Below are 19,798 nucleotides of genomic sequence, written 5' to 3'. Positions count from 1 at the left end.
TTTTTCTGTCATCATCACCACGGCCAACACAGATGCCTGGGCCTTTCAAAGCGGAGGAAAATGCTGCTGAAGGGGATGGTGATTCTGGACGATTAAGAGTTTTAATAGCCAGAGCCATTACTCAATGGGCTCCCAAGCAATGGATAACAGATTTTATCAATTTTGTTTGCTAGATGTTGTCCGTGACTCAACTTTGACTTTAGCATTTGTACCCAACATGAGTTCTCCTATAAATAAAACTTGTTGGTATTATTTGAGACAAAGAATACAAAGCAGGCAGAGATCCCTCAGGAAGCTGTCACACCTCTTGATAAGACTAACTTGGCTGCCATCATCGCTTTTTGCTTTTGTCCCCTAGTTTGAAGCCTTTGCAAAAGATGTCTGCTTTTATAATTCAACGAGAAGGACTCCACTCTTTTCTCCAAAGGGCCCATTATCTTTGGTTTTTCGGGGCACGACTCAACATAAAGACCTGTGGCTCTTACGAGCTGCCTGTTTTTAAATGGTCCAGTAGCTGCAGTTGCCATTTAACAAGTTTCCGGATACCAAATGGAGAACGAAATGAATCTTCACAAGGTCACATTGAAGGTTAAAATAAATTATCCCCATCACTGAGCGGCTCTCTTCAGGCTTTCTATCAGCACTACAGAGTCAGTTTCTTCTTTGGTTTGCTTCTCATAGATGTCGTACTTCTTCCAGTGCTGGAAGGGAAGAAAAAACACACACGCTGTAACTTTGCTAAATGATGTTCTTTCCCTGAGTACTTGCAGTCAATGTTTATTTTAAGGTTTGTGTGCATGGAAGCCCAAGTATATGCTTTCCTATTTTCGGTGTTTTTTTTTTGTTTTTTTTTGTTTTTTTTTTGTCCTAAGAATCTTCATCTATTTGAACAATTAAAGAAACAAAACAATCAGGAGTTAACATTAAAAGGGAAAAAAACAGAGGATTTTTATATGTTTAACAGCTATCTCAAGAGAAAAACAAATGGGAACATCTCCAATATTGGAAACAAAGTCTTTTGAAGAAGAACAAAAGGGTGGCCTGCTTCTCTTACTTCAATTGCTTCTTTATTTTTTTTCAGCCACACAAATTTGACCATTGCGCCAGAGATATTACAGGCTCAAAAAGGCTACTAGCATCAAGGTGAACGGCAATATATAAAATCTTCCAAAAGTCTCAGTGCAGTTTTTGTTTTGTTTTGTTTTGTTTTGCTTTTTTAGGGTCACACCTGTGGCATATGGCGGTTCCCAGACTAGGGGTTGAATCAGAGCTGTAGCCACCGGCCTACACCACAGTCACGGCAACTCAGGATCCAAGCCACATCTGTGACCTACACCACAGCTCTTGGCAATACTGGATCCTTAACCCACTGAGGGAGGCCAGGGATTGAACCCACATCCTCATGGATATGAGTAGGGTTTGCTACCGTTGAGCCACAACAGGAACTTCTGATCCGTGCAGTTTTGAAAGACCTTGTATTGACAGCTTCATGTAACATCATTTGCTAGAACAGGGAATTATGTAAGCTCATCTTGAACTCAATTTAACTGTGTCTCTTATGGTGAAAGCCAATATCATCGTCCTTGCCTTCCTTCCTTACAAATCAAACAAAGGGAAGGGTAAAATCTGAGCTCAGTCCCCTCATCTGTAAAATAAAATGGTTAGATTGAACTATGGAACAGCAAACTATAGTCCAAGGGCCAAATCCAGCAGGCTGCCTGTCTTTGTAAATAAAGTTTTATTGGAACACAGCCACGCCCATTTGTTTGTGAATTGTCTATGGCTGTTTTCATGCTACAGCAGCAGAGCTGAGTTGCTGTAACAGACCAAAAAGCTTGTAAGGCCAAAAATATTTACTATCTGGCTCTTTACAGAAAAGGTTGTCAACCCTGCGTTAGATTATTTCTCAGCTCCTTTTCTGCACTGCTGTTTCCTGGTTCTAAAAGCCTGGAAAAGGCAACAGAAGTAGGGAAAATCAGAGAGGCGCAACAGTGACCGTTCAGCTGCCTCAGGCTGTGCATTTTGAGATGGACTCAGCAAGTAAGGAGCATCCATTCGTAGAGAGTGCCTGGAGGGCTGAGTTGGGAAGCACTGCTTAAAATACCCAAATTATTCTAAATAATTATTTAATACGAATACTCTTAGTAGAATGGCTAAAATAAAAAAACACTGACCATTCAAGTGCGGATAAGGATGCAGAATAACCAGATCTCTCGTATATTGTTGGTAGAAATGTAAGATAGTACAGCTGCTATGGAAAAGAGTCTGACAGTTTCTTATCAAATCAAATATATATTTACCGGCATGACTCAGAAATCTCAACCCCAGGTACAAACCCAAGAGAAATGAAAACATGTCCACACGAAGACATCTACATGAATGTTTATAGCAGCTTTATTCATGAAAACCTCCAACGGGAAACAACTGCAATGTCCTTGATCGCGTGAATGCTTAAATAAACTGGGGTACAGCCATATCATGGAATTCTAATCAGCAAGAAAAAGCAAGGAGCTAGTAATACGTGCAACAATATGGGTGTATCTTAAACGTTATGCTAAGTGAAAGAGGCCAGACTCAAAAATTGATGTATTGCATGATTCCATTCACATGACATTCTGGAAAAGGCAAAACTTTAGGGACAGAAAACAGATTAGTGATTGCCAGGGTATAGGATCAGGGAATAAATAAAGTTAAACCCTATCTCACAGCCTACATGGATAAACCCCCTACGGATTAAAGACCTATATATAAAAAACAAAATCTAATTAAGTCCTGGAAAAATATATTAGGCAACAATTATATAAATCTGCAGTAGGAAAGGGTTTTCTACATATAAAAAGGAAGATTTGAGTGCATAAAAAGAAAAAAAAAACTTCTGTACATCATTAATCACCCTAAATACTATACAAAGGCAAACGCTGATGACAAGCCAAAGGACTAATAACTGATATATTAAGAGAGCTTTACAAACCACCAGGGAAAAGATGAATATTGTGGGGAAAAATGGACAATGAACAAGAATTTTGCAAAATAATTCATTCGAGCCAATAAACATGTGAAAAAAGATGATATTTGATATGTAAAATTAAAACAAGATGCCCTTTTCTCATCTATAGCATTGAGAAGAATTTTTTTTTTTAAATTAGATACATTCATGTGGGCAAAACCATCGCCAAACAACCATTCAGACACAGTACTGGTTGCTATTTAAGTCAGTATAACCTAGTTGTAATCAAGGCTTCTTGTGACAAGTTTAAGTGTGTGCATATTCTAATGCCACCATTTCCTTAATATGAAGGAATCATACCCTATATATGTTTAATTTGTCAGCATATAATTTTTATACATCAGTAGAATAGGTGTACCTCATTCTCTTTAACCTCTGTATAATATTTCATTGCATAATTGTACCATAACTTACTTAGCCAGTATCCTTAATAGACATTTACCCTGTATATCCTTTCTGGATGACAATTTGTCAATAGCAATCAAAGAGTTTAAAATGCACATAATCGCCTTTAATCTAGCAATCTTACCTGTAACAATATCCCAAGAAAGTAGTGAAATATATACATGCTAATATATTAGCTGTGAAATGATGCCTAAATAATGAAATTTTAGAATTCATCTAAATGCCTGATAATAGGGACTTGGTTAAGTACATCGTGATGTATTTACAAAGTATGATACTATTTAGCCATTAAAAAGGGTCTTAGAGGACCAGGGTTGGGGAACTTTTTCTGTAAATGGCCAGCTAAGAAATATTTTCAGCTTTAAGACCATGCGGTCTCTGTCCCAATAACTCAACTCTGCTGCTGCAGCATGAAAGCAGCCACAGACAATGTATAAATGAACAGGCATGTCTGTGTTCCAACCAAACTATCTTTATGGACACTGAAATTTAAATTTAATATAATTTTCTTCCTCCGATGTTTTTAACTACTTACAAGTATAAACACGATTTGCAGCTTACGGCCTGTACACAAACAACTGGTGGGCAGGAGTTGGCCCAAGATCTGTGGTTTACAGAGAAATCCCATGAGGAAGGTGGTGCTTGGCAGCAGAGTGGCATATGGAGGTTCCCAGGCTAGGGGTCTAATCGGAGTTGCAGCCACCGGCCTACACCACAGCCACAGCCATGCGGGATCCGAGCCACGACTGCGACCTACACCACAGCTCACAGGCAACGCCGGATCCTTAACCCACCAAGCGAGGCCAGGGATCGAACCTATGTCCTCATGGATGCTAGTCAGATTCGTTAACCACTGGGCCACAACAGGAATTCTCAGCAGCAGAGTTTTTGAATCTCCCCAAATGCCACAATAAAAACCACAAGTAGGAAGCCTAAGTAGGAAAGCAAAACCAAAATCCACGAAACAATCTGCAACAAAGCCAGATGAAAGTGAGGCCCCCGTGAGCCCTGAAATATGAGTAGGTGGTGACAAATCAGAGAGGCTTCAGGAGCAAAACGGCATTAGCTATGGGAGAGTATGGAGAGGAAATCAGCAGGGCATCTGGTAGATCTGAGAACTCTAAAATGACTCACTCAAACCTCAGCAGGCTGACTTATGAACAATGAGTCAGACTGGCAGAGGTTTGCACCGTCAAAGAGTGACCAAGAGCAAGGAGTCCACGGAATAGCCGGGGAGCCACCTGGGCGCTATGAGCTCTCGAGACCATCCAAAGCTCCCTTCCTGGGCAAAGTCCCACTCTGAAGAGAAAATGGTGGAAGCAGACTCCACACTGGCTGGAACAGAGACAAGACAGACAAAATAGAAAGTCCAGATAAAAGTAGAGGAGGTCAGAAAGGAATTCACTACAATTCTGAAAAAAAGTCAAAAATAACAGAAGATGGAACTCCATGGCCATGAAATTAGAAAAAAAAAAGTCCTAAATCAAGACTCCTTCTAAAACTTCTGGGAAACTAATTTCATGTAAAAATAAGCAATAGAATAGTATTCTTACAGAATTAAAACATGCCAAAAAGCTGGCCACAAAAAAATGCATACAAAAATTATAATCTAATATTTCAAAACTAGCTAAAGTAGATTAAGAAAAGAGTTATATGATGTGGGAAAATATGCATGATATGGAAGAATATTAAAAATGCAGAATAAGAACAACTCAGAAATGACATGGCAAAACTCAAGAAAGAATTAGAAGTAAAAGAAAATAATCCTTTCAGAAATGAAGACTAGCCAGAGGAAACACAGGGGCAAATAAACACACAGATAGTACCTTAAGAGAAACAGAAGATGAAAGGGGGAATTTTTTTTAACTTAAAAGAAATGAAGGTGGATGAAATTTTTTCAAGAGGATGTGACAAATATAGAAGACAAGCAAAGGAAATAAGGGAACAGAGTAGTTGCTGTTGTGGCGTAGCGGAAACGAGTCTGACCAGTATCCATGAGGATGCGTGTTTGATTCCTGGGTCAGGGATCCGGCGTTGCCATGAGCTGTGGTGTAGGTCACAGATGCGGCTCAGATCCCGTGTTGCTGTGGCTGTGGTGTATGTAGGCCGGCAGCTACAGCTCTGATTCGACCCCTAGCCTGGGAACCTCCATGTGATGTGGGTGCGGCCCTAGAAGGCAAAAGAAAAGAAAGGAAGAAAAGAAGGGAACAGAAAAATGAAGCCTGGAAGTGAACACATTTTTACCGAAACTAAAAAAAAAAAAAAAAAAAAAAAAAAAAAAAAAAAAAAAAAAAAGATTTGAAACTCCATACTGAAAAGGCACACTATATGCATTGGAAAAATCAATGCAGAATTACCAACACGGAGACATTTTTTAGTAAAATCATCAGACTTTGAAGGAAAAAAATCTTCTGATAACCAGGCAAAAAAGACCAAGTGTTTTAATCTGGGAAGAATGTAATACTGTCAGCAGACTTTGACATTTTATTCCAGAATAAAACTGATGACATATTTAAGATATCCAAGGCAAGAACATGCAAGTCAGGGATTTTATATCTAGCTAAAATGACTTGCAATTATTAATGCAGGAAACTCCACCAATGCATAAATATTTCAGGAAATGTTTGTCCCATGAATCCTTCCTGAGAAAACTTATTTTTATTTATTTATTTTGGCCATGCCCCCAGCATATGGAAGTTCTTGGGCCATAGATCAAACCCATGACGCTTGGGTCGCTGCTGCAGTGACAATGCCAGATCCTTAACCCACTGAGTCACCAGGACTGAAAAAACTTTTGGAGCTTCCAAAAACCAAAATGACTGGAGAGATGTCAACATAAAGATTGGGAGTTAGCATCAAATACATACCCATACAGAAATAAGACTAAAGAGGACTATAAGGGGGAGTTCCTCTTGTGGCTCATCAGGTTATGAACCTGACTAGTATCCATGAGGATGCGGGTTCAATCCCTGGCCTCGCTCAGTGGGTTAAGGATCTGGCGTTGCTGTGAGCTGTGATGTAGGTTGCAGACATGGCTTAGATCCAATGTTGCTGTGGCTGTGGCACAGGCTGGCAGCTACAGCTCCGATTCAGCCTTTAGCCTGGGAATTTCCATATGCTGCGGGCGTGGCCATAAGAAGCAGAAAAAGGGGGGGGCTATAAGGGAGGCAATACAGTATATAATGGCCTTATGCTTGAAAATGCAGATAATGGATGGACAACTTTAAGAATGGGGAGAAGGGAGTTCCTGCTGTGGTGCAGCAGAAACGAATCTGACTAGGAACCATGAGGTTGCAGGTTTGATCCCTGGCCTCGCTCAGTGGGTTAAGGATCTGGTGTGGCTGTGGCTGGCGGATCTGGTGTGGCTGTGGCTGTGGCTGTGGCTGGCAGCTACAGCTCTGTTAGACCCCTAGCCTGGAAACCTCCATATGCCACAGGTGCGGCCCTAAAAAAAGCAGAAAGAAAAAATGGGGAGAGAATGGGAAAAACATGTAGAAACATTGCTTTTTTCAATAATCATTAACAATTATTTTACAGTCTGTCAAAAGTTCAGAAATCCCTTCAGCTCCATCTGTTTCTTTCTCATCTGTTAAACTCAAATAAAATAAATATGAACATTTTATTAAAATGAATTATATGATATGATGGGCTAAAAGTGTGGACCGGAGGATCAGGATGCCTGGGTTCAGATCCCAGCTCTAACACTTGTTGGTTTTGTTTGGATCCTAGCTCTGCTAGGTGGCAGCGTAACCTTGAACAAGTTGTACACAGTCCCTCTGGCTCTTCATTTTCTCCATCTATATAATGGAGACAATACTTGCTGTAGGATGGGGACAACTTTATAAGGGAAGTACTTAGAAAAGTGTCTGATACATAGCAAGAGCTCAGTAAGTATGAACTGTTATTATTGTTGTTGTCATGATTATTCCATTCACCAGTAAAAGCACGGCCAGCCCTCCAGAGGATGTGCATCGGTTATGTGCAAATTCTCCACTATTTTATACAAGGGACTTGCGTATCCATGAATTTTGGTATCTGACAGGGTCCTGGAACCAGTCCCCCACCGATCCTGAGAGACGACTGTATTGCCATTGCTCTATGTTGTTGTCATAACCTTAGAGGTGGTCCTATCTGGGTGACAGGATTAAGAGTGATTTTTATTTTTCTTTGGGTGATTTGTATTTCTTATTTCTCTACAATAAACACATATTTCTTTTAAAAGAAAAATTCATTTTAATTTTAAAAGTGCACCCCGAATATTAACATTTTTCATCGGTTTCTGCTCATTAGTCCCCATTCTTCGCTGTGTTAGACAGGAAAAAGGCAATCTGAACACTGCAGCAAAAATGGCTTCTAAGAATACATTAATTTTTTAATTGCCTTTTTTTCATTCCTGAAACTTTGATTACTCTCATTTTCACCCATCATCAGCATCAGGGCCTTTGTCTGAGCATTGCATCTGTGGATATGTCCATGTAAGGTAAAAGGGACAAAAGCAAAGGCTCTGACCTATTATTCAATTTTGTGATTATATGTCAGGCTCATTTTACAATTACTTGTAGAAAAAAATAAATCCACAAAATTATGGTGCGTAATTCAATTCTTGCACTGACATTTTTTTTTAAACAAGATAATCAACAATAGAATAATGGCCAAAGATGAAAAACATCATAGATGAAAAAAAATTGGTGTTTGGGGGGTGATCGCAACTTGCTTTTAGTTGTTAGTCATGCTAGAAAAATGGGTGTGCATATATATATATATATATATATATATAGAGAGAGAGAGAGAGAGAGAGAGAGAGAGAAACAAAATTCATAGAATATGGAACATCAAGTCTCAATTTAAGAGCACTTTCAAGATTTGGTGATTTCCCACAGTGAGTTGTCCACAGAGGTGAGGTGGGCTTCCTGCACCTAAAGCACCATGTTCAGCACTGGCCTTGTATATACAAGTCAACTGATTATATGTCCCCATCTTCTTCAGAGCAACATTCACAACAGAAAATTGTACCATGTGAATTGTAGATCCTTATGCCTTAAAATCACTTCAGGTTAAAAAAGAAAAAGAACTAGTTGAGGAGTTCCTGTCGTGGTGCAGCGGAAATGAATCCGACTAGGAACCATGAGGTTATGGGTTCAGTCCCTGGCCTCGCTCAGTGGGTTAAGGATCCGGCGTTGCCGTAAGCTGTGGGGTAGGTCGCAGATGTGGCTCGGATCCCGTGTTGCTGTGGCTGTGGTGTAGGCCAACGGCTACAGCTCCGATTAGACCCCTAGCCTGGGAACCTCCATATGCCGTGGGTGCGGCCCTAAGAAGACAAAAAGACAAAAACAAAAAAAGAACTAGTTGAATGTGGTATGGAGGGGACTAATTTGGTACCATTTGAGGTGGTACCCTCATTTTAAAAATGGATAATTAAAGGGAAAGAATTAAACATGTACCCTACTTTTCTAGCAGAAACTGAATTTTCTTTTTTATTTTTTTTTAAGGGCCGCACCTGCGGCATACGGAGGTTCCCAGGCTAGGGGTCGAATTGGCTGTAGCTGCCGGCCTACACCACAGCCACAGCCACGCCAGATCCGAGCCGAGGCTGTGACCTACACCACAGCTCACACTGCGACCTATACCACAGCTTACACCACAGCTCACAGCAATGCTGAATCCTTAACCCACTGAGCAAGGCCCGGGATCGAACTCGAAACCTCATGGTTCCTAGTCGGATTCGTTTCTGCTGAACCACGTCAGGAACTCCAGAAACTGAATTTTAGAAAAATCAAGCAGCCTAGCTGATGACTGAAAGCAGTGCTTTATAGAAAAGTGTCAGCTTATAAATGTAGATTAAATGACAGATGAGAAAAATCACCATCATTTCACAACCCTTCATGAAATTATCAGTTCAAAGAAGGATACCAATTGGCCAATAAGTGCTGACAGGACGCTAACATAACACCACACAGGTTTAGGTGGCAAGCAGAGGAAACACACAGACAGCAACAGGGGACCTGCTATTATCACCTTAACTACAGTGGTCAAGCTTAGCCTCACCAATGGTGGGGCAACTGGATATGACCTGTCTCCTGACAATTGGGACAGCTGGAAAAACTTGAATAAAAACTGAGTATTAGATGATATTAAGGAATTAATAATTTTTAAAGTGAGGTTATGTTATTTTGGCTATGTAGGAATGCAATCTTAGTTTTTAAAGGTACATACTGAAGTAAAAAAAAAAAATAAGTCAGCAGTATTTGGAAGTCCACTCCAAGTTAAAAAGCTGCTTTCCAATCAGGAATGCAAAACTGGCACAGTACTGAAAATATAATTAGTTTCCAAGAAGTGGGTGAAGAATAGATAAAATTTTACAAGGATGAAAAAGAAATACAGATGCAAAAGAGAAGCAATTCCCTCTGCAAAGCCCCCCCCCCCCGCCCAAATATGGCCAGCAGCCCAATTAGTCACAAAGAAAAGGCAAACAGCAAAGCAACAGAAAAAAAATGCTGTTGGCCAAAATGTTACTACAGTGATGAACAAAACACTGTCAAAACACTGGAAACCTTAAGGAAAACTACAAAAGATTTAATTTATTGGTGGCCACACCTAAATAAGTGTTTTTAAGAACCACTATTGATGGTGCAGCATGGAAGAAGAAAGTGTTCAGAAAGGGCATGGATTATTTCTTGGGATTTGAAGTTGGTGACTTTGGGCTACAGTGGCTTCTAGTTCAGGTTCTGTAATTATCTCTCTATGGGATAGTTCTTGAGAAATATCTCCGTGGCCCCCAAAGTCCCCATCTTTAAAGTGAGGGATTGGACTAGAATCTAGAATTTTGAAAAGTTATAATTAAAGAGAACCAAACATATAAACATACATCTCATTAGACAACCTCTAGGGCCATGTTCATTCCATCATTATTCATTCCATAATGTGACGATTCTAGAAATAAAAGGATAGTTTTCCTGCTGCATATGCATTCAGTTGGTGAGAACTGTTGCCATGCAGATGTAGAGAAAGCAGATTACTCATCTGTTTAAAAAGCAAACATGGAAATACGTTCCATTACCCCTTCCCCTGTCTGGCATTTTTTATTATACTTTTAGTTTTAAACAGTGACTTTATTTAATGGTCCGCAAGCACCACAAACAAAAACATCTTATGCTTTTAGTGGTCCATCTCATCAGTACATCCGCCTCACTAAATTATAGAATTATCTGACTCATTGGGACAACATATTATCCTCTAGATGGCAAATTGAAAAAAAGCAATTTTCCCATCTCTGAGAAAGATAATTGATCTGATTTTGCTGTCAATGTTACCATCACTCACTCTATCACCCAGGCTGGAAACCTTGAAATTATTTTTTACTCGCGCCACCTTTCATCACCCACACAGAGTCACCAAGTCATAATGAGTTTCCTTCAATAATGTCTCTTGCATCAATCTCCCCCGCTACCGCCTGAGTTCAAATCCCTATTATCTCACAGACCTGGATGACCACAATATTCTCCTTTCCCTTAATGACTTGTACAGGGATTCTTTTCATTATAAAAGTAATACATGCTCATTATAGGCAATTTGGAAATTTCAGAAAGGTAGAGAGAGAATAATATCAATTATCCACAATCTTTCTGCCCAGAGATGATCATTCTGACCCATTTCCTTCCACTCACTGGTCTATGTATATACTGATGCATTTTTACAAAAATCGGGATTATAATGCACCAGACAGATACGATAGGTTTTTTACACTTTAAAGTCCTTCGCTAGGACATGAAATGCTGTGAAAATCTACCTTTAAAAAAAAACTTGATGATTGATATTTCCTTGGTTTCTAATTTTTCATGGTACAAACAAATGCTGCACTGACCATCCTTGTGCCATTGCTGGATTATTTCCATAAAATAGATTCCTAAAGAAGTAATTATAAGACCAAATATGCTTGTTACATTTTAGCAAGCTGCCCTCCAGAAAGACTACATACCATTTTACAAGCCCACCAGCAGTGCATGAAAAGTGCTAGTTTCCTACCCACTTGTTGACACTAGATATTATCACCTTTTAGACACTTATTAAGCCAGGAGTTCCCGTCGTGGCACAGCAGAAATGAATGCAGCTAGGAACCGTGAGGTTGCGGGTTTGACCCGCCCACCTCGCTCAGTGGGTTCAGGATCTGGCATTGCCGTGAGTTGCGGTGTAGGTCGCAGACGTGGCTTGGATCCCGCGTTGCTGTGGCTGTGCTGTAGGCCTGCAGCTGTAGCTCTGATTGGACTCCCAGCCTAGGAACCTCCATATGCCACGGGTGTGGCCCTAAAAAGCAAAAAAAAAAGCAATGTATTAAGCTGGAAATTTATATCTCACCAATGCGTTGGCTGTATGTCTTGTGTATATCAGGGAGCACAAACCTGTTTTCACAGATCCTGGGCATGTGCGTCATGGTGCTTTGTCTTCACTCTGCTAAGAAGGGTAGCAGACTCACATGTCCTTCAGGGCTCTGGCATGTGAGGACAACGTGTGAAACCATAGCGGGAATCAGGAATGGCAAGTTTCGCCTGAGGTGAACTGGTCAAGTACACGCCTTGCTTAAGATCCCCAAATGACAACACCTGTGGGGCAAATTCAGGACGCGGCTCCCAGGCTGTTAGCATGCCAGTGCCTCCCTCGCTGATGCACTCCCTCCAGGTTGTTGTGAGAATGAAATTCCCACTGCCTTCTCACGTAAGGCCAGCCACAGTGTGTGACTTCAGATCTAGTTCTTGGAACTGCTCTATCCCAACCCGCGACTTCTATCATACAGGACTCTAAGGAGGTGATGAGGTTCTCGAGGACAAACACTCCGTCTTACAAAAGGCAATGCAGCATAATGGAAAGAGAGAGAGGGAGCTCTATAATCAGACAGTCCTGGGTCAGAGGCCACCTCATTACTTACTAGCTGTAAAGTTATTTAACCTCACCGAGGCTCCATTTCCTCATTGGCAAAATGGTAGTAACAGTACCTACACCACAGGATGGTTATGAAGATGGAGCATTTAATACGCTGTGTACACAGAGTAGACTTCCAATAACCGGTCAGAGGTGTTTTAGAAACACCTGCACAACTGTCAACGTCCAGCATCTATCACATAGCTGACAAAAAGGAAGAAAGACATGAGGGTAATCCTAAGGAAAATATAAGAGGGATTTTCAAAGTGTGAGCCATGAATGATCTTGCCAGGACAGGAATCATCTTTGGGCTCCTTGTAAATACGCAGACTGGAGTTCCCATTGTGGCTCACTGGTAACGCATCTGACTAGCATCCATGAGGACGTGGGTTCGATCCCTGGCCTCCCTCAGTAGGTAAAGAATCTGGCGTTGCTGTGAGCTGTGGTGTAGGCTGCAGATGCGGCTTCTATCTGGCATCGCTGTGGCTGTGATGTAGGCTGCAGATGCGGCTTATATCTGGCGTTGCTGTGGCTGTGCTGTAGGCCTGCAGCTGTAGCTCTGATTGGACTCCCAGCCTAGGAACCTCCATATGCCACGGGTGTGGCCCTAAAAAGCAAAAAAAAAAGCAATGTATTAAGCTGGAAATTTATATCTCACCAATGCGTTGGCTGTATGTCTTGTGTATATCAGGGAGCACAAACCTGTTTTCACAGATCCTGGGCATGTGCGTCATGGTGCTTTGTCTTCACTCTGCTAAGAAGGGTAGCAGACTCACATGTCCTTCAGGGCTCTGGCATGTGAGGACAACGTGTGAAACCATAGCGGGAATCAGGAATGGCAAGTTTCGCCTGAGGTGAACTGGTCAAGTACACGCCTTGCTTAAGATCCCCAAATGACAACACCTGTGGGGCAAATTCAGGACGCGGCTCCCAGGCTGTTAGCATGCCAGTGCCTCCCTCGCTGATGCACTCCCTCCAGGTTGTTGTGAGAATGAAATTCCCACTGCCTTCTCACGTAAGGCCAGCCACAGTGTGTGACTTCAGATCTAGTTCTTGGAACTGCTCTATCCCAACCCGCGACTTCTATCATACAGGACTCTAAGGAGGTGATGAGGTTCTCGAGGACAAACACTCCGTCTTACAAAAGGCAATGCAGCATAATGGAAAGAGAGAGAGGGAGCTCTATAATCAGACAGTCCTGGGTCAGAGGCCACCTCATTACTTACTAGCTGTAAAGTTATTTAACCTCACCGAGGCTCCATTTCCTCATTGGCAAAATGGTAGTAACAGTACCTACACCACAGGATGGTTATGAAGATGGAGCATTTAATACGCTGTGTACACAGAGTAGACTTCCAATAACCGGTCAGAGGTGTTTTAGAAACACCTGCACAACTGTCAACGTCCAGCATCTATCACATAGCTGACAAAAAGGAAGAAAGACATGAGGGTAATCCTAAGGAAAATATAAGAGGGATTTTCAAAGTGTGAGCCATGAATGATCTTGCCAGGACAGGAATCATCTTTGGGCTCCTTGTAAATACGCAGACTGGAGTTCCCATTGTGGCTCACTGGTAACGCATCTGACTAGCATCCATGAGGACGTGGGTTCGATCCCTGGCCTCCCTCAGTAGGTAAAGAATCTGGCGTTGCTGTGAGCTGTGGTGTAGGCTGCAGATGCGGCTTCTATCTGGCATCGCTGTGGCTGTGATGTAGGCTGCAGATGCGGCTTATATCTGGCGTTGCTGTGGCTATGGTGTGAGCGGGCAGCTATAGCTCGGATTCGACCCCTAGCCTGGGAACTTCCGTATGCCACAGGCGTGGCCCTAAAAAAAGCAAATAAATATGCAGATTCCTGGGACTTATCCCAGACCCAGTGATCTGAACTTCTAGAGGTAGGGCTCAGGATTCTATGTTCTTACAAGACTGTGACTCAACTAAAGTTGAAGAATCACTGGTTGCCATAGTCATCTCAGTCACAGTAGACAAGCCTTTCACCAGGCACCTGACTTTTGGACCTCCCTGCCTAGTGGTGCCCTATCTGGCAGAGTTACCCTGGCCATGACCATGACTTGGTGAAAAAATGATCCAGATGATTCCTCCTCTGACAGCATGGGAGCCCCCCTGCCTTCCTCCCTTAGCCATAAATCATCACTGCTATTGTCAACCACACGTTATTACAAGAATTGTTTGGGCATGAAAGATAAATGGAAAGGTTTATCAATAGTAATAGCAATCACCAGCACTTACTAAGCACCCGGCGCACGAAGCAGTTTTTATGTATTAAATTAGTTTCATCCACCTAACAACACTATGAGGCAGGTGCTACCCTTACCCCCACTTTACAATTGAGAAAACTGAGGCACAGGGAGGTTAAGGAAGTTATCCAAGGTCAAAGAGATGGTAAATGACACAGCAGAGATTTGAATCCAGACACTCTGACTCCGGAGCACAGGCTATTGTCTACCATGCTGTACTGCTTTCCCGAATTAACTGCCCTATGCCTGAAATTACTCATTTAAGATATATACAATAATATTGATATTTATTTCATTTAGTGTCTGTATTATTTTATTTGGGTGAATGTGTTTATCAGAGAAACCTCAAACTCTTTTGTTTCCATAAGGTCTTAGTTTTTCCAGCCACAAATTCTAGCATGAGAGTCTGCAGCCAGCTACTTCTAACAGTTGGGGTGGGTTTGCTCTAGTTCCAGCTAGAACTAGAGGCCAGCTTTCCAGGCAAGAGCCTGAACACAATCGATTTCAATTATTTATATTATCTTTCTCTTTCCCCAAATCAAGTTTTAAGGATCACCCAAGAGTTAGAAGACCTGCCTATTGGTTTAGTTTCATAAAGGAAGCTCCTTCCCCTGCATGTTTGGATCAAATATGTTCCCTGTCCCCAGAAGGACACTGAAGCCCAGTGATATGAAACCGGCATAGTATTCTGGGGACTACTTAAATGGTATGCTTGGCCTGAGATACAAGATTGTGAAAGAGCTCTTTAATCTGTTTGATAAAATGTAGTTTAAAATAACCAGTTTTGAAGTGAAATTCTGACATGTGCTACATACAACATGGGGTGAACCTTGAAAACATGATGCTAAGTGAAAGAAGCCAAATATTATAGGATTTCATTTATAGGAGCTTGCTACACTAGGCAAATTCACAGAAACAGAAAGCAGAATAGAGGTTATCAGGGGTTAAGGGGAATGGAGAATTATTGTTTAATGGGTATGGTTTCTATTTGGGATGATGAAAAACTTCAGGAAATAGTGAGGATGGTTGCACAACACTGTAAATGCACTTAATGCCATTGAACTGTGTAATTAAAACTGGTTAAAGTGGTAAATTTTATATTATGCATATTTTCCCCCAAAATTTAAAAACCCCATAGGCTCCACCCCCCCCCCCCGACAAAAAAAAAATCAATTTCAAACCTCATGGAGTCAGTACTTACCAGGGTATCATCATTCTGGTCTCCAAACATTTCTTTAAAAATTTTGCCAGGATCAGGAATTGGAGGGAATATAATGATCTTGAGCCTTTAAGAAAACAGAAGTTGGTTTTTTTCTTTTGCCTTTTTAGGGCTGCATCTGCAGCATCTGCAAGTTCTCAGGCCAGGGGTCAAACCAGAGCTGCAGTTGCCAGCCTATGCCGCGGCCACAGCAATACGAGATCCGGGCCGCGTCTGTGACCTACACCACAGCTCACGGCCACGCCGGATCCTTAACCCACTGAGCAAGGCCAGGGATTGAACCCACATCCTCAGGGATGCTATCTGGATTCCTAACGTGCTGAGCCACCATGGGAACTCCTGAACAGAAGTTTTTTTTTTTTTTTTTTTTTTTTTGTCTTTTGTTATTGTTGTTGTTGCTATCTCTTGGGCCGCTCCCGCGGCATATGGAGGTTCCCAGGCTAGGGGTTGAATCGGAGCTGTAGCCACCAGCCTACGCCAGAGCCACAGCAACGCGGGATCCGAGCCGCGTCTGCAACCTACACCACAGCTCACGGCAACGCCGGATCGTTAACCCACTGAGCAAGGGCAGGGACCGAACCCGCGACCTCATGGTTCCTAGTCGGATTTGTTAACCACTGCGCCACGACGGGAACTCCACAGAAGTATTTTTGATCATATCTTCCAGTCCATAGAAATGTCCCACTTAAATACGGTCGTGTTAAAAAAGAAGGCTTAGACAAAAGACATGGGACGCAAGTCATCTTTAGCGAAGAAATTTCTAAAACAAACTGAGAAACCAATGTCCTAAGAGTATCGAGTGTGGGTGAGGCAAAGGGGCCATCAGTCACAGATTACATATACCCATCATTTAACCTAATTTTTCCAGCTTTATTGAGATATACTTGACAAACAAAAAAAAATTTGAGGTGCACAACCTGATGTGTTCATATACGTATACATTGTGAAGCGATTACCACAATCAAGCTGATTAACACATCTATCCCCTCGTGCAGTTATGACTGCGTGTGTGTCTGTGTGTGTTATACCCTCTCTGGTTCTGCATCCCCTCTTAGGTCTCTAAACACTGGTGGGCCCCAGGGTTTAGTCTTTTGTCCTTCTTATCTCCCTCACTTTATGAGTGCTCTCTTCAACCTTAGGGCTTTAAATCCATTTACATGCCGAGAACTCACCAAATTCTCCAGTCCAAACCTCTCCCTTCAACTCCAGGTTCCTGTATACAAGTACCTATTTCACATCTCTGCTTGGATATTTCATAGGCATCTCAAACTTATCATGTTCAAAACTCAAATCCTGGAGTTCCTGTGGTGCTTCAATGGTTAACAAATCTGACTAGTATCCATGAGGACTCGGGTTCCATCCCTGGCCTTGCTCAGTGGGTTAAGGATCCGGCATTGCTGTGAGCTGTGGTGTAGGTCGCAAACGCAGCTCAGATGCTCAGATCCCGCGTTGCTGTGGCTGTGGTGTAGGCTGGTGGCTACAGCTCCGATTAGACCCCTAGCCTGGGAACCTCCATATGCTGCCCATGAGGCCCTAAAAGACAAACAAACAAAAAAACCCCTCAAATCCTCAGCTTTCCCCTAAAGCCAGTTTTTTTGTTTTGTTTTGTTTTGTTTTTGCTATTTTAGGGCCATATCCTCAGCATATGGAACTTCCCAGGCTAGGGGTTGAATCGGAGCTGTAGCCGCCGGCCTACACCACAGCCACAGCAACTTGGGATCCGAGCCACGTCTTCTACCTACACCACAGCTCACGGCAACGCCGAATCCTAACCCACTGAGCGAGGCCAGGGATCAAACCCAGATCCTCATAGATCCTAATCAGGTTCATTAACCACTGAGCCATGAAGGGAACTCCCTTAAAGCCAGTTCTCCCAATCTTCTCTATCTCAGAAAACGGGTACGGCATTCACTCAGTTGCTGAAGCCAAAAATCTAAAGGGAGAAAGGCTAGGAAGTGATATGAGGCTCAATTTCCCTCGCAGCTCCAAAGGCAAGCAGCCATCAGCAAGTGCTATCCATTCCACCTTCAAAATGTCTCCCACGTCAGACTACTTTGTACTAGATGAGTGCATTTAATGCGTTAATGGTCTCCATTTCTAACTGTTGATAAATCAGGCATTTGAAAGAGTAGAGTGACTTGTCCTAATGACAATTCTAAAAACATGCAAAGAGGACAGTGCCTGAGAAGAGCTCTGGGAAACTAATACAGCACTTTCCTCACCAGAAAATGGGCACAATAATACATCTTTGCCATGCCAGACTACCAAAAGCCAGTTAGAGCCCAAATGCTTCCAATACACTGTGCAAGCCTTAAACACACTCACAAAGAATAATAACCATAGCAACCAGGCTAGCAAAACTGTCAAGCCTGCTGGGCAGTTAATTTACCTTTTCAGATACAGCAGAAGGACTATAATTGCAGCTGCAACAATGACTGGAATGATGAGCAATGTGGTTATGTAGAATGTTGGATTGGCCTTTTGACCTAGAGAATGGAAAGCAAAAATAAAGACATGAGAAGTAAAAACCCTTTTAGAAATAAACCAATCAAGAGCTATATTAGACTAATGAGATCACAGTTCTGCCCTTTTCCCCAACATCTTTCCCCAAACTCTTCAATTCTCTTGTCTTTTGTTATATTTACAGTGGAGGGGGGAGAAGTCCTGCTTGGAGTTCCTTCTGTGGTACAGTGGGTTAAGAATCCGAAGACTGCAGTGGCTTGGGCCACTGCAGAGGTGTGGGGTCAATCCCCAGCCCAGCATAGTGGGTTAAAGGATGTGGCGTTGCTATAGCTGCAGCTTGGACTCAATCCCTGGATCAGGAACTTCCATATGCCATGGGTGCAGCCTTAAAAAAAAAAAAAGTCCTGGAGTTCCCATTGTGGCTCAGCTGTAACAAACCCAACCAGGATCTGTGAGGACTCTGTTCAATCCCTGGGCTCACTCAGTGGGTCAAGGATGTGGCATTGCCATGAACTGTGGTGTAGGTTGCAGACACAGCCTGGATCTGGTGTTGCTGTGGCTGTGGCATAGGCTGGCAGTTGCAGTTTTGATTTGACCCCTAGCCTGGGAACTTCCGTATGCCGTGGCTGAGGCCTTTAAAAAGACATTAAAAAAAAGTCCTGTTCTGGTGCCTAAAATTGCATGGATGAATAAGCATCTTAAGGACTTGAGGATTATCTGAAACCAGGATAACTGGTTTTTGTTTGTTTTTCTTTTTCTTTTTTTTTTTTTTTTGGTTTTAGGGCCACACCCATGGCATATGGAAGTTCCCAGGCTAGGGGTAGAATTGGAGCTATAGCCACCAGCCTGCACCACAGCCACAGCAACTTGGGATCTGAGCCACATCATCGACCTATACCACAGCTCATGGCAATGCCAGATCCTTAACCCACAGAGTAAGTCTAGGGATCAAATCTGCATCCTCATCGATCCTAGTAAGGTTTAACTGCTGAGCCACAAAGGGAACTCCTGAAACCAGGGTATCTTAACAGGTTTCAGATACTATTAACAAAGATGTTATTTTTGTTAAATATGTCATCTCAGTAACAGAGACTATCTTTTCTTTCTTTCTCTCCCCCTCGCCTTTTTTTGGCCACACCCACAGCATGTGCAAGTTCCTGGGTCAGGGATGGAACCTGTACCATAGCAGTGACCCGAGACTCAGCAGTGGCAATACCAGATCCTTGCACTATTAGACTAATCCTTAGCACTATTAGAACACCTAAAGCAGTCCTAAAAACAACTACCATTACTTCTATTCTTAATTGAGCACCTACTATATGTCTGATATCATACTAGTGATTTTACACACTTATATCTGTACTGTAGAGATAGATAATATTATTTCCCATTTATACAGATGAGAAGTTTAAGACTCAGAGAAGTTTAGTGGCTTATACAGAGGGTTTAATAAGTGATGGAGTCAAGCCTCGAACCTAGCACTGTCCAGTCCCCAAGTCTTTCATTAACTGCCTTGCTACACCTACCACACAG

General features: G+C 42.2%; 1 protein-coding gene across 1 annotated transcript in view; it reads right to left on the bottom strand.

The window, feature by feature from the left end:
- Positions 1-608: 608 nt before the first annotated feature.
- IL13RA1 (interleukin 13 receptor subunit alpha 1) overlaps positions 609-19,798 on the bottom strand; it is a 54,060-nt gene continuing 34,870 nt past the window's right edge. Inside the window, 3 exon segments of the mRNA NM_214341.1 lie at positions 609-701; positions 15,785-15,869; positions 18,192-18,288. Coding sequence (NP_999506.1) covers positions 609-701; positions 15,785-15,869; positions 18,192-18,288 — 275 coding nt within the window.

This window comes from Sus scrofa, chromosome X (genome assembly GCF_054392235.1).
Source record: "Sus scrofa isolate SSC_HxYL_T2T_F1_AM1 chromosome X, Sscrofa_HxYL_maternal_Yorkshire_Landrace_v2.0, whole genome shotgun sequence".
NCBI classification, from domain to species: Eukaryota; Metazoa; Chordata; class Mammalia; order Artiodactyla; family Suidae; genus Sus; species Sus scrofa.
This window is presented reverse-complemented; position numbering and strand designations above follow the sequence as displayed.